The sequence below is a fragment of the Amphibalanus amphitrite genome, unplaced genomic scaffold (genome assembly GCF_019059575.1).
Source record: "Amphibalanus amphitrite isolate SeventyFive unplaced genomic scaffold, NRLGWU_Aamphi_draft 000258F_arrow, whole genome shotgun sequence".
NCBI classification, from domain to species: domain Eukaryota; kingdom Metazoa; phylum Arthropoda; class Thecostraca; order Balanomorpha; family Balanidae; genus Amphibalanus; species Amphibalanus amphitrite.
Genome location: NW_024881753.1, coordinates 630,564 through 646,439, shown reverse-complemented (window position 1 = coordinate 646,439; position 15,876 = coordinate 630,564). Strand labels below are relative to the sequence as shown.

The 15,876-nt window shown below is 49.3% G+C and overlaps 1 protein-coding gene and 1 long non-coding RNA gene across 12 annotated transcripts in view; both read right to left on the bottom strand.

Moving 5' to 3' along the window:
- Positions 1-15,876, bottom strand: part of LOC122386632 (cyclin-dependent kinase-like 4) — a 35,137-nt gene that overhangs the window by 10,080 nt on the left and 9,181 nt on the right. For 6 of the 11 annotated variants that reach the window (XM_043376003.1, XM_043376007.1, XM_043376006.1 and 3 more), the window contains exons 3-7: positions 4,607-4,799; positions 4,318-4,439; positions 2,689-2,852; positions 1,861-2,058; positions 1,557-1,699 (exon numbers count right to left, since the gene is read on the bottom strand). In XM_043376003.1, coding sequence (XP_043231938.1) covers positions 1,557-1,699; positions 1,861-2,058; positions 2,689-2,852; positions 4,318-4,439; positions 4,607-4,799 — 820 coding nt within the window. Of the gene's footprint in view, positions 1-1,556; positions 1,700-1,860; positions 2,059-2,688; positions 2,853-4,317; positions 4,440-4,606; positions 4,800-8,977; positions 9,834-11,516; positions 11,624-11,710; positions 11,742-15,876 lie in introns of those variants that run through there. The other 5 variants (XM_043376008.1, XM_043376011.1, XM_043376009.1 and 2 more) reach the window with 5 other exon arrangements.
- Positions 12,345-15,305, bottom strand: LOC122386634. The gene is made up of 2 exons (XR_006257417.1): positions 14,881-15,305; positions 12,345-13,818 (listed from the first exon to the last, which is right to left on the bottom strand). It is a non-coding gene; the product is annotated as an uncharacterized LOC122386634 (long non-coding RNA).

The window sequence follows — 15,876 nt, the reverse complement described above, 5'->3', positions numbered from 1 at the left end:
GCGGGTTAGTCTAACTTCCCGTGCTCTGCGGGTTAGTCTAACTCCCCATGCAGTGCGGGTAAGTCTAACTTCCCGTGCAGTGCGGGTTAGTCTAACTTTCCGTGCTGTGCGGGTTAGTCTAACTTCCCGTGCTGTGCGGGTTAGTCTAACTTCCCGTGCTCTGCGGGTTAGTCTAACTTCCCATATCGGACGGCTGTCGGCCTGAATATTTTATCAAACAGAAGGTCATCTTTTCAAGGAAGGATAGTCTTATATGTCGCACCAGCTCCCCAGCAATATGTTGATTGCAGAAGCTCCACACAGCCCCAGCCCGTGACACGCCATTTCGGGAGCCTATTCAAATGAGCTCATTACGCGCTGTCGCCGTGTTGGAAGACTGGTCACGAAAGGCCAATCGAGCGACCTTGGCACCAGCTCCGGCCGTCCCCAGCGGCTCGGCTGCGTGAGACCAGCTCTTAGGAAAACTCGGACACTCGGACAATTAGGCGAAAGTGTCCTGTCGGAGGGACTCGCAGGGCGAGAGTGTCCTGTCGGAGGGACTCGCAGGGTGGCCGGGGAGTCGCCGCGACCTTGGCAGCAGAGACAATCGATGTCCGCCCAACAGGACTCCCCAGGCGCCGCACGAATCGCTAACTGACGACGACGTGACGTCATTAGTGACCAGCTTGTGACGTCAGCAGTGTCCAGCAGGCAGTGGCTGCTCGGTGTAAAAGGCTACGGGGTTGTGAAGCCAGCTAAAAGACTGAAAACTGACTTTTCAACGCATAATTTTGTAATGTACATAATAATAATAGCATAATTTTGTGTCGATTGTTTGTCTTAGCTTAAAAGAAACAAACAAAACAAGCTGTTCCGAGCAAAGCTAAGGCCATGTCCTTTCAGCAAACAACGCCTAATGCATCCTTTTTTAGAGTGAATATAGGGAAAAACTGTCGGCATTTGTCACTTTTAACCAGACAGTTTGCCGATACCGGCCCGGGTAAGACATCATTTACGTCCCGCCGCTGCGGTCAGCGCAGGTATAACACGTCTGGTGAATGGGGCTGACACGCAGCTACCCGCACTGTCATTGTGTGAGCTGATGCCGCCTCCCTCAATGTGCCGCCGTGTGTACCTTCGTGCGTCATCGTAACGCGATAATGGCCGCCGGTGTCGAGACATTGATCTGAGCGCGGCGCCGCGAACGGGCCGACGCCAATCCGCATGAGGTCCGAATGGGCGGCCGTGGGGCGATATAAACGGTGCAATAGCCAACACTGCAAGTAACCATATGACGGTCTGTTGGCGGATAGTCCTTTTTTGCACTTATTGGATGTTGGATGGTCATATTTGATGTATGGATTTTCGAAGTCTGACTAGCAATGCCCGAAACACGACTGCTAACCGTATTTCTAGTGGCACATTACACGCCGGTAAATGTGTCAATATACGGCATTTGTAGGCTTTTGCTTGTATACGCTAATATCATTATTTTCGGTAATATATAACAACATGGTTTTTCACCCTGGATCCACTGGACCAGTGCCACCACAGCCTGATCCTGCGCCGACTCTGACCTTGAGGAAGTCCATGCCGGTGTTGTTGAGCGACTTTCCCATCTTCTGCTCGAGGCTCTGCTGCTCCTGAGGCTCCGGCAGCACGACTCCCGTGAAAAACTCGTTCGACTTGAACACCTGCATGTGCCGCGAGATCAGGTCACCTGAAAATGGTCCGGCGAGAGTCATGTACGAATTAGGTGCAATCAGGAACTATCATATCAGTTCATCGCAATTCTTTCCGGGTCACGTGTCAACTTATGCCACTAAAACTGACCAGATATTTGCGTGAACATCACGCGACTGAGCTAAGGTTTCAACTCACCAAGCGTTTTCCGGATCAGGTAGAGCTGGTCGACGTCCGACTTTCCCGGCCAGAGGGCGTCTCCTTTGACGAGCTCGGCGAACACACAGCCCACGGCCCACACGTCCACGGGCGGCCCGTACTGAGTGTCGCCCACCAGCAGCTCGGGCGCCCGGTACCAGCGCGTGGCCACATAGTCCGTGTACGGCTCACCGGGACCTGAGCGAGGGACACAGAGGGTCACACAGGGACAGGGACAGAGAGGGTCACAGACGGACAATGAGGGGCAGAGGGGGCCATAGAGGGACGCGTTGCCGTACATTTCTCGGGACTTTCCAGAGACAGAACAGCGCGATTGCTGTTCATTGCTCCCATTAATGCAGCTCAAGTTAGGTGGCCTCTAAAATCTAAATAATCTAAAAAAGTATGTTGAGAGCCACGAAGCATCAGAAATGTCTGTCATATAAGACGCCTAGCATGACTGACCACGGCACTACCGGAAATGAAAGTATTCGAAGTGCATTTATATGGAATATTTAGCGGGCTGCGACTAATATCTCTTTCATCCCGTGGCATCATAAAATTCCAGCCATCTGCGGCACCGTGCCAGATGAAAGAAAAAACCTCTGTTGTCACGGAAACGAGTAGATACAAATTATATGCAGTCGGCGTGAGACGAAACTGCTAAGATGTCATTATAATATACCTATGAGCAGCTGAGATATGAGAAAGAGTCGGTAGATTGTGTAGACGTAATATTTGTAGCGACAGATGAACTCAATAGTCAATGCATGCTGATATTACAATTCCTTCTGCATATCGCACTAACCCACTCCTACGGGCACTCACTCATGTTCCTGGCGAAGCCGAAGTCGCAGAGTTTGAGGACCTGGTTTTTGGTGAGCAGCAGGTTCTCGGGTTTGACGTCCCGGTGGATGCAGTTATTGGCGTGGCAGTAGCTGATGGCCTGCAACATCTGCCACGTGATCCGCTTCGTCAGCTCCTCCGGCACGCTGAAAGGGGGCGGGGATGGGGGGGAAATCAGTAGGTACACGGGTTAAACGACACGGGACACGGGACGGTTGTTAAATGTGACACAATTAGCGAACACTTTTAGTTTGGATTCGATATTGTACTAATAACAGCTCGACAGTTATGCCGTTGTGTGACAGGTTTGCCTCGTGAGTTGGTGCATGTCTCGTGCAGCCGGATAGGTCGGATATAGGTACTGAGCGGCTCGATGTTACGGAGCAGACAGGATGAGCGACATCGCGGCCCGGAACCCACGAGAGGCGGCGGCACGCGAGCGGGACGGTGGGACACACAGCGCGGATAAAAACGGGGCCAGGGACCGGAGAGATAGACAGGGGAGGGGGAGGGAGAGAGGAGGGGAGAGGATGGGTGTTTGAACGTCACTGATAGCAAAAAATACCATGTATGGGTGACGCCGTTTTCAAAATAATGAAACTAAAAGTTTTCAGACTCCTAAATTCGAGGAGCTCCACCGCCATCCTACGACAAAACAAGGCCAAAACTGGCTGCCACCCGTCCTGTAACAGGCTGTTCGGCGGTGCTAAAATGCGACACCCGGTGTTCCTATGGGCCTCGTTACCCGGTATCGTCTATAGATCCGGAAATAGTCGTCCGCCCATGGCGTCGGCATCGTCACACACGGCGGCGTGCATTGGCAAAAAACGAGGTCACGGGGCGGGTCACGCCATGTCGGCGCCTCAGGGCACAATGGCGGCCCGTGTGACAGTGTGACACACACAGATAACGAGCGACCCGGCCCGACCTGACGAGCTCCCAGTAACGGCAGACGACGACTGCCACTCGACGTGTGCTTATGTGTGTGCTGTGTACATATATTCCAATCAGTCTACAGACGGCAGTCACTCGGTGTTTGACTGTGTGTGTACTGTACAAATGTTGCATTCAGCCGAGAGACGCACGGTTCGTGTGGAAATGCACATTTGACGTATATCCTGATCGATAAAACGCAGCCTACTCATTACCTGGATGCCAAGCAGGTTATAAAGGTCCAAGCTAAAAAGGTGTTAACGGCGTATAGCGAGCTCAGTAAAACTTCTAAAGGCGCCGCATTTTACATGGACCAAAATTTCATAACAGGACAGCTTTAACCACTCAGGGCACTGGTATTGTTTAGGTAGATATTCCTCTATTGCAGCCCGTGCAGTGACCGCTGAGTGCGATAGCTTGCACCCAGCTGTTTAACTATGCATAAGCACAAGCATAATGAACTTCTAAACCACAAGGTGATTTATAACTAGGTCAGTCCTTACCGATCCAATCCCTTACCGACCCAAAAGCGTACCATTCAAATGGATAATCCACCGGGTACTCGCTATGCTATAGATGGTACAATATTTATGCGCTGCAATGCTTCAGACGATTCATCTCTGTTGAATTTCACGATATGCCACAGCTGAGCGACCGCACCGTCAGTGTTTCACTTACCCTTTGGGGTGCTTTTCCAATTCGCTAAGTACAGTGTGATCACAAAATTCGAATACTAGGTGCAGCTTCTTTTTCCGTCGAAATACTTCTATTAAATTCACCAGATTTGGATGTTTTAATTGCTGAAACAAAGCGAGGTTGTTGAGGGTCAGGGTCAGGTATTTACAGAAATGAAGCCATTCTTACTATACGTTATAGCGATGTTACATAACAAACGATACGTAATTCATAACTGAGTCTCAGTCAGATGCGTCATAGGAATTCATTATGCGTCCTTTCAATTACGTACTTTGAGCATTCGGATTTCTCTGAGGGCGATTTTTCTGATAAGCGGGTCCTCCTCCGATTCCATGAACTTTTTGATGGCGACCAGCTGGCCTGTCTCCGTGTTCCGGCACTTGTAGACGGCGCCGTACGAGCCCTCGCCGATTTTGCCGAGCTTCTCATATTTCTCCATGAAGTGGGATGAGACTCGCGGACGCCTGCAAAGAGAAGGACATCGGTCAGCCATGTTGTGGACAGCTATACACTTGCACCCAGAGACAGATGTCGGATGACGCAACAGCATATACTGCCGAAGTATCTGGCATCAAAATACGCTTATCGGGCACTTCGCGCCATCGCACTAATCTTATACCGTCCGAATGTCAGTACAGACAACAGTCGATCAGTTTACATGATTGCCACCATAGCATATGTGCTTACAATGACTATCGGAAGAGATAGAGGAAATAGATTAGCTCACACAGCAGGCGACCTAGCTATTCGTCTCGTGTTCATCGAACTCAACTGTACCTAGTTTAGTTGTTTGTTTTATTAGGTTACGATATCTCGGTCTATTCAAACTATCTCAGGACCGTAGGATAAGAGAATAAAAGGGAGATGTGAAAGAGATTGAGACTGAGTCTGAGTCTGCGGCGTTAGAGCCTTCCCTTTGGGACAGGAGCGTCCCTGTGGGACAGGTGGGACAACGACTAACTGTCAGTTACAAATCGCCAAATGTGTCCGAGGGTGCCTAGGCTAAAAGAAGAGTGTAAAAAGAATCGACCGTATGGGAATCGTTTAACCCGCGCCCCGCTGGGCTATTCAGCCATACGCGCCCTGCTGGGGGGGGGCAGATTCTGCCCCCCTGTCTAACTTCCGAACCGATGGTCGTAGAAAGACGGGGAAAACGGCAATCGAAAGCTCTCAACAAGGCGGATCTTAAGAGCCCAAATTTTTTTGCTCAAGTAGGTCAGAGGTCAGGTCAAGGTCAGGTCAAGGGTACAAATTGCAAGTTTCTACAGTATCGGCCTTGCACCGTAGTTGCCGAAGAATGGACTGAGACTGATTGCCCAAAACGTGTTCTTAGACTACCAAGACAATATTCGTTGCATACAATGTCATTCAAAGGTCAAGGTCAAGGTCAGGTCAGGTCAGGTCACCAAAAACAAAGTATAGAAAAGGGGATGTGCGACACATGTTTTATGGGTCATTTTACTCATAGAATTCAATAGGCACACTCAATAAGTGATATGGGCCACCTCTGGATGAAATTCAGGTCGAGGTCAGGTCAAGGTCAGGTCAAGTGAGGTCAAAATTTGAAGTTGGTTGTTAAGGCCTAAAAAGGTGTCTATCTGATGCAGTTTTTCACGGCGAATCGATTGGTGCTATTTTTGTTCCCGTACGAGGTCTAGAACTTCCAAAAAAAATAATTTTTCAAAATTTTTGTGTGTCGTGACGTCATAAAATTTTGAATAACACCCACATTTTTGAACCGATTCTTCTAAAAATTGGTATGTAGGTGCACATACCACATGTAGACCACTTCTCTGACATATATTCCGGTTTTTTCGATACACTAAAAATTTTGGATTTTATAATAATTTTCCCAAAAAAGTCAGTTTTTTGAAAATATTTGGGCCAAAATCCAAAATTTTCAAACAACCGAGATAGCCATTTGATAGACAAAGTAGAATCACGTATAGGTAACCTTTTTTGTTACGTCTTGATTCGTTCAAAAATGAAGATGTTAGCGGCGTTTGAAATTTTGCCGTTTTTGAGGCGAAAATGGCGAACATGACGTCACTAAAACGTCGATTTCTCAAAAAATTTCCGACGGATTTCGCTCAAATTTTCAGGGGACGTGTCAAATTGATGTATGATAAAGTACTGAAAGTTTGACGTTGCTGGCGTAACGCGTTTAGAAGTTATTGGCGAAAAACGGGAGGGGGCAGATTCTGCCCCCCCCCCCAGCGGGGCGCGGGTTAAGAGCTGGAGCCTTTTGTTCAGCCTTTTGCCTCCCCCAGCGTTGACGTAATTTGAAATAGCAATAGCCTCGTCCTGGATACAGCCAGATGGGGCCTTGGCCACTTTGTGAAAACTATCAGCGCAGCCTTGATAGTTTGACAAAGAGCCACTCGGGCCGCGAGGCTTTCAGCGCGGTTCTGGTCGATGGGGCCGGTCGCCGGCCGTTCCCACTGGCCGAAATGTCAAGGTCGCCGGCTGACCGGTCGGCGCGGAGCCTGGCTCGGCCGCCGCCCGCGGCCGTTAGTGCACGACACACGGTGGCGGTTTGGTTAGAGCGGCGCCGACCGGGAGACGGTCCCAGAGACGGGGGTCGGACACGCACCGTGGCGTGACCTGGCCGTCACACACCGTGACAGAACAGCCCGGCCGTCACGGAACGCCACCGAACATCGCACTATATACCACGGGGGCACAGCGGGGGCTGAGGCCGAGCTGGAGGGCTGAGAACGAAGGGTCTTATACACACGGGGCTGGCTCGGAAGGCTGATAAATAAAATACATTCACTGAAAATAGCGATAATCTGTCTCGAAAAAAAATGTTGCCAAAAATTGTTGTTCCTTAACTTGGTCTATTTGATTCTGTCTTAGATTCTATTGATAAAAATTGTGCGTTTGAAAGATGGACAAGTTCACGGTTTTTAATCCTGTCCTCTGTTCCAGGAACAGTCGGGAAAAGAGCCATCATAATGCAACGATACTCGTAAAGCGGAGTCTCACTCCAGTACGGCTATTTTGAGCTAGATATCTGGACCACTCAAGCGTGACATTCGCCACGGACTCACTGTACCACCAGTGCAGTGAGGGAGTGGATATTGACAAAACAAGGGACAGGCGCCTATGTTGATGGAACAGTGAGTTGGCGAACATTGTGCGTGTGGAACGTTCCAAATCTGGCAGATAAATCATTCATCAGGTACGTACCTTGTCGACCATTTCAGACAGGCATTCCGCATTAACCCGCGCCGTGCTGGTGGCCTGAACTTTCCGCCGAGTGCTGGGGGGGGGGCGTTTTCACGCCCCCCCGTCTAACTCGGCTCCTGGGCCACGTAGCGACACGCGGTAAGCGGCAATCGAAAGAGCGTCAAAAATAAGGACGAAAACACTTCGGTCATTTTTTGGGTCAGGTCAAAGGTCAGGTCACCAGAGGTCACCAAAGGTAAAATGTTGACTATTTCAACATTTTGGAAACTGCCAACGGCTATCTCGGGAACCGATAGAGCTACAGCGCCGCGGAAAAGCGCATTCGATAGCCCTTTTACAGACCTTTCTGAGTAATGTTCTCAGATTTGACCTCAGGTCAACGGTTTAGCCTCCAGAGGGCAAAAACTCTAAAAATAGCCGTTTTTACGAAAAACGTTTTTTCGTCCATAACTTTTGACTCATAAGCGCCATGACATTACTTTTGCCAGCATCGTGTTCCTCTCGTCGAGACGCGTCGAATGAACTATTTGTTGACCTTGAAAGGTCATTTTGAAAATTTGACCTCAGGTCAAGGTCATGACCTGACCGAAAAGGGTCATGTTGCATATCAGTCGATCCGTATCGTCGAGCTGAACACATCTGACGTGTTTTCACCGCTCTAGCACGTCTCTATCAAAAGTTATAGCCAAAAAACTGCTGGCGACCGTTCATGACCTGAGATGACCTCAGGGGCACACAGAGGGGTCACAGGTGCATTTTTCCTATTCAGTGTGTCATGTTTACCTATGAACCGATGTTTGAGAGCGTTTTGAACGATATTCGTCCAAAAGAGGCGCATTTCAATTTTCTCCCATTGACTTATAATGGAGAGGTCGCAAAATTGACCTGACCTTAGGTCACAGATATCAAAAATCCGAGATATACATTTTATACATACTGTTACTCATATCAATCGCTGAAAGTTTCAAAGTGATCGTTCAGTCGGTGTAGCTATAGCGAGCCTTTGAACTTTTTCTGAGGTAAGGTCACTTGACGTGACCTGGTGACCTGACCTTGAACGGCCTAGGTCTGAAATTTTCACAACATGTGCGGAAATGATGTAGGAACACGTGTACCAAAAACGGCGGCGCTGCGCGCCGCCGTTTTTGAGATATTCGCGAAAAACCTGAGGGGGGGGCGTAAAAACGCCCCCCCCCAGCACGGCGCGGGTTAACCAACCAAAATAAGTCATATGGCGTTGCTTTAATCTGCTTGGGTCCAATGTCGTCGCCTATCGATTAAAGACCCAACTCTATTTATACATGCAAGAGATAAACGTTAACACATGTCGAACAAGAAAAGCGATAAGACACATGCAAGGCACAGATAATACCTACACAGGACAAATATTAAAGACAGACATAATACTTTGCCGCCTAAATGACCACTCATCCTCCAGCGATATCCTTACCTCTGCCCAAAGAGCAAATTCATTCCCTCCCTGAACGACGGTAGCCGGGAGCTGAACTGGGTCTCCATCTACGGACGCATTCCAGGCGGCGGGCGACACCTTCCTTCATCCGTCGTCAGCCTACAGGGCGGAGAGGCGGTAACGGGCCCGACGGCAGGGCGCTGGACGACGAGGACGGATTCACAGGCTGGCCACGGAGCAGCGGTTCTGGTCCACAGGGACTGCAGCGCCGTCCACCAGTCGTCCACAGAGACGGTGTCCACAGGAACAACCACCAGTCGTCCACAGAGAGGGCGTCCACAGGGACAGCTGACCGTCCACCGGCCGCCCACCGTCCGTCCACCGGTTACGGGCGGATGCTGCCGTGACCCGTCCACTGGCTGCTTACGAGTGTCACCTTGACCCGTCCTCTGTCTAGCTGCCCCGCTCCCTCCGTGATAGGATATTTGTCTAAGCTCACAATCACACTCACGCCCTAGGCTATCACAGCAGCAATGCGGCGAAACGTCTTCCTAACCACTCGTTAGCTCCCTCGCGTTCTTTGATCAGCCTTCCACCCCGTTCCGTGCTCACTCTTCTCAATCTTAGGACTTCTTCTCCTTGCGCACTATCTCTGCCTTCCGTCGCCCTTAGTCCACTGCCGCTCCGCCACCCGTCTGCTCACTCCTCCCTCCACCTGGCACGGTCCGCCCGACTCCGTCCCGTCTCTCGCCGTCTTCCGTCTCCGTCTCCGTTTCCGTGCCGTCCCCGTCGGTCCACCAGGCTGCTGCTGCACAGCCCGCTCCTCCGTCACGGACGCTCCGTCGGTACGTCGGCGCTCCGTCGGAAGTCTGTGCCCCGCCCGGCGGCCGCGGCGCGACTGCCGCCGACGACACCGCCCACCACCGGGCGCTGTTTACCACTATTTGGCGGCCGTTACTATAGGCGACTGACGTCGGCGACCGCCGTACCCGGAGGTGGCACCGGCAGCGGTACTGGTACTCATGGTGGTACTGGTACTGGTACCCGGAGTGTGAACTGGCACATGCGGAGGTAGGTACTGGTGTCGGAAGTGGTAGGTACTGGTACTAGTGGAGGTACATGGTACTGGTACCGGCAGTAGTACTGGCTCTAGTGAAGTTAGATACTAATACATACCCGGTGGTCGTATTGAGAAGAGTATTATTACGGGTATTGGTACGGGTATTGATATGGACATTGGCACGAGTATTGTTCGGGAATTGGTGCGGCTATTGGATTGGTAGGGGTATTGGGTGTTGGGTACCTACTAGTTCGGGTATTGGTACGGGAGTGTAGCTGTGTGGCTGAGTGTTCGTGTATGCGTGTCTGTGTGTGCGCGTGTGAGCTAGCTCGGAGGTGGCGTTATGTGCTTTTCCGTTGCCAGGCAACTGTCGCCCTTACGTCGCTGTCCCTGAGCCCGGACGGCCCGGCACTGCTGCCACCGGCAGCGGCAGAACGGTCGATAATCGACGCAGAATACACGTACACACATAGGCACAGCCCAGGTAAAAAACAGATGCAAGGAAGATGGATAAAGTTATTTTCTAACAAATGATAGGCGTATATAATAGGCGCGGCACACACCAGTCCGACTGCGCTGTATAGGTAATTCAGAACACCAAGACCCGGCATTTGTAACACAAAGTAGGTGGTATAGGATTTGCATCACATAACAAAAAATTTGGCATGAGGCTACAACTTTATGGCTTCAGTGACAGCAGTCATCGAATCGTTTAATAAATGATAAATTTTTCTTCCATAGGAACGACATGCTCAATACCAAAAACTTCGCTTTACGCACTTCCCGTCGTAGCTTTACTGACAAAATATGTCAAGAAAGGGAATTCAAATCAAACAAAATGAAGAGCTATTGAGTTTACAATTACCTACATGTTTTAGTTACATCCCAGTACCTATCTGGCGGAAAGCATAGGTACCTATAAATCTCCCAGTAGGCACATTTAAAGGGACCCTCCCACCTTAACATTAGTTTTGAGTTGAGATAGCCAAGTTTGCGGCCAGGCTCAGAAACCACCATTTATCCTGGTCGCAACCCCCGCAGCTTTATGGTATTCAAGAAATTTCTTCCCTTTACTTGCAGGGTGGGACCAGCTTGGTCCCTATCTCTTAACCATTACGGGAATCTGATGACGTCATCAGGCTTTCGAACGTCCGTCATTAAGTTTGACTAAAACGTTTTGTAGCACGCGGTGGTATATGCTATTTGCGCGCAACATCTGCCGCAAACGCCGCACTTCTAAAATAAAGTCGCTAGAAACAGCGGAGATCCCAAAAAGTAAACAAAAGTAAAAGTCTAATATCTTGAAAACCGGTGAATATTTTTCGGTGAAATTTGGTAGATATTCGTTTTCGCTCTTTCTGAACCGAGCGACATCACTTTCATGCCAATTCATAAACTTTTTTGAAGGTGGGAGGGTCCCTTTAAAACAAACAAGCAATACCTACATACACACTGAAGCATGTAACAGATCACGGATCACTAGTTAGGTATACACAACCTATGGACACAGTTACCTACCTAACGCTTAGCATTTTCCGAATTAAACAAAATCATCAGTCCTCACTCCGATGTCTCAATCGGCCAGAGCTATAGCCACGGAACAGGCAGCCATTATACAATGGAACACCCAGGCACGACGTCATTGTGCACAATCGACCGCTGGTCGCCATGGTAACGGGCGTCTGTCGCGTGCCCCGGTCGGCCCCACTCACCGCTCGGGCGCAGACAGGCGGGGTGAGATCAGGGAGGCACCGGTTCTGACGTCACACGAAAATATCAGTCGGCTGGTTGTGGCACTGCCCCCTGCCGGCGCGACTGTGCTGCCACCTAGCTAAGCCTAGTCAGCCTAGGACGGGACGGTTTTATTTGTTCTCGTCTAGTGGTGCAGCTTGCGACGACACTCGGTCGACATAGCTGTGCTGCAACATACCCCAGGTTCGGAGTCTCTCGGACGGCCAATCCTGTTCCATAACCACAGCTAAGTCCCCGTTGACCTTAACCAGGATTGGCCGGACGACGTTAAATCTTCGTAGTTCGAGAGACACCGAACCCGGGGATAGTCTATCGAACCCTTGGCGGCTGAAGAAAGGCTAGACATATCTCACTTGATTTTGGCGTGGCCAGCCTCACTTCTGTAGTTTTGCTTCACAGAATTCTGCGTCCTATTGAGTTTCCGGTTACGTAGTACACGACCACGTTCAGGAACTCGATGTTTTTTAGATACATCAGGTAATGACAAACTTTTGGCAGCATTTACATTGGTTGCCTGCATATTTTGGTGAGGAAAAATCGCTATCGCAGTAGTACAGTCAAGACATACCAAAAAGGATCAGAGCTAAAGCAGCATTATTAACCAAAAGTGTATTGCATTGATCACCAGCATGTTCGTAAAATAAAATACATCAGGAATAAAGATGACAACCAAGCCGCATGGACACTTATAACAAACATGAACGATAAAGTGGCAACACAAATGAAAGAGAGAAGATGAATCTGCCCTTCGCAATCGTCAACTTAAAATAAAACTTCAAATATACAACAGACCTCTGTGCATTAAAAGAACACGAATACACTCGCTTTGTCGTCGACACATAATGGGAACATCCTGGCGGCCCAGCCAAACAGCGCGCCCGCCTTCGAGTAGGAAATAGCAGCGGCCGCAGAAGTGGCCAACAGATAACTACCACATTGTTCGTCACGCCACCTGCACTGAAACGTAACAGCTATTTAATCGTGAAATGTAGCTATCCATCCAAAAATGCTGCACTACACCAGCACCATCGCACAGTTAGCAGATAGGTACGGAACGCAGGTCCTGGTCTCTGTCTCTTCCGAGTAGGGTCTCCGGACCGGTCACCAGCGCCACCATCTCCGCGCGGTAGCTAAAGCACAGCTCTCCGGCCGGGGCCCGCAGTTCCTCGGCCTCTTCGTCCAGCCTTGTCCTTGTTTTGACGTGAGTGAATGTGCAAATGTTTTGAATGATTAGATCAGCAGCCGCGGATACGGATTCTGAGCAGTAATCGCCACGCACTTTGTATGTGGATCGCTCTTAAATGTAAATACAAATACAAATACAGCCAGACCAGCACGGCTCCCGCCCAGCACCTGAAGACTCCGCCCTCCGCAGATCCGTCCGTCCAAAGCCGAACAGCACACAGGGGCAGGAACGCGAGGTGCAGCGTAGCCACGCTTTCCCTTTCCGCCGCCGTGGCCCCAGCCCGGATCGGGCACACGTCCAACCGGAAGGTGACGCCAGCCGTCTGTTGACACGGTGGGATTCTCGCTCTCGCCCAGGCCTGGCGGCCTCGCAATCTCCAGCCTCGGACCGAAGACAGGCGCGCCGGTGCCGAGGCCTTGGCGGTCGCGCGCAGGGGGTCCCCTGATGGCAGAGCCAGCGCCCTCCCCAGCAGCCTGGCAGCCAGCGTCCAGCTTCTCTCCTCCATCGGAGAAAGTCGGGCTTCCGCCATTAGTGCGTGGCACGGTGTTGAGCGCGGACACAGGTGATGATGCGGCCGCCTCTCGCAGTCCTCGCTCCAGAAGATTCACGTGCGAGGGGGCGGCCGCCGGCAGCCACGCGACGGCAGCGTGTTCGAGCGCCCCTCGGACGTAACCGATTGGCCACCGTACTAAGGGCACCCTCGTCCAGGCCCCAGCTATTCAACCAGGTCGACGGCGCCGTAGCCGTCACTCGAGCCACGCCACAGAGCTCACGCGGCACGCCTCAAAGCAGTTGGCTCTCCGGTCCTCGGCATCCGGCATCCGCAGTGATTTGGCGTAGCCAGGACAGGTGAGATACCGGCCTCAGTCATAACCGGAAAGCCTGTAAAAAAAAAAACAATATGTGATTGACAAATGGAAATATATTGTAAGCATAGAGTTGAGAAATCATGACGCACACTGCATTGTGACAGTAGATACTTTAGTGCGATTGGCAGAGGAGGGACTTATTGTAAGAAAACAATGAGCAATTGAGGCATTGATTTGGTTCTGTAGGTAGCTACCTACCCTTCACATATGAATGTGGATGATTTGTACCATTAAGAAAAACCATAGGCGTAGGAGCGGAGACGGGGGGGCATGCCCCCACTTTTCAGCTATGCTAATTTTTAAAGTAAAATATTTATTTTTCATTTAAATTCAAAACTAAGAGCAAGAAATGGTTCGGCAAGGTCAGATCAGCACGAAACTGCAAAGAATTTGTTCATAGGGGTATTACGGTTCCCACAAAGTGACATTGAAGTTCTCTGCCCCCCCCCAAACTTTACGTGAGGTTCCTGCGCCCATGGAAAAAACACATTGCATTATGTGCATCAACACTTAACCCTTGCACGAGGGCCACAAAGCCCTCACAAGACACCATCTGAAATCAAAGCATGACAAATGATAGCATGTAGGCACCTGACGGCTGACCTACTACATATAACCTACTGAACAAAACATACCACATATATCAATATGTATGTGCAGATAAAGTATGAATGCTAGGTTGATACCAAGGCTGTTTAGTAGGTTGTAGGTATGCTGAAAGGATGAAAGATATGTATTTTTTCAAAAAATATCTGATCTACAGTTCATATGAACATGCAACATGGGGTTAGGTAAGGTTTGATTTTTGTTTTGTACTAGACTGGAAATAATACACGTTATGCCTAACATGTCCGGCATAGTGGCGGGATTGCGCCGAAAATTTCAGCGCATGTCCAGCGTAGGTAACTTCGCATGCGCCGAATTCGGCGCATGGCGGCAGACGCCATAGCCTTGATATAGCCTTGATCGGTAGATGTGCACATGTGCTTTATATAAAAAGGGTTTAAATTTTGCACAAATAGGTACCTAATTTTTGGCGCAAATTACACAGAAATTTCAGTGTCTGGGTACCCACCTTCCTGTCAACTTAATACTTGACACACCATCCTGCTATCTGAGGCGGACCAGGAACCAGCTCAGGCAATTACAATGAAAGTCAACAGTCGTGCGGGAATTACACCACTCCCCATTAAAATCTGATATCAAGTAATTAGTTAATGACGATAATCCCGCCACCACAAATCTTATGAAACACATCAACATTGACCTTTGATATTCCGAAAAGAAATACCCATAATGATTTAAAGCGAACGTGTTCTTACGCAGCTGTGACATAAGCTGCGCATACGAAAAACACCAGCTAGACCAATTGATGGCGAATAAACCTGTTGATGAAGAAATACTTGTCTCCCATTGGTCTGTGAACACAATCTGCAGGAAACGCAGCTTAAACTACAGTAAAATTTTGCAGGAAATTCTGCAGAAAGTAAGAAAAATGCAATTTAAACATATTTAGCCAATGAGTCTGGCCAATCTGTTGATATATTCCGATAGATATTGAGCACGATCAGTCATTTTGAAAGAATTACGGTCCGACTCTCTTTATTTTTAAAGCAATGACGCATAATATGATTATTGAAAAATTGACAAATATATTTTCTTGGAGGGAAAAGTGGGACTAGCGTTAAGTTAAAAATCAGAATTAATACACTGATCGAGACCTCGCTTTCAAAAGTATATATCAGTGCATTTTCGCATCGAATCTCTCTCAATCATGAACAAACTTGGGCAAAAACAGCAAGATTGCCTGTTTTGTCAATTCACACATTTTCATATTGGGGGGCAATTTTAAAGTTGATGGCCAATGTTTTCAAAGTCAACATTTCCACAGGAAAATTTACAGCTATTTTTCTTCCAAATTCATTCATTTGTAGAGTCCGACTCTCTCTTGTTTTCTCGCAGTTTCCGTTGTGATTTGAGAGAAACGATCATGTGTATCATAAGCGTTTGGCTCACTTCAAGACGGCTGAATTGGCACTTGCATTTTCTGCCGTGTGGAAGACCAGAGGGA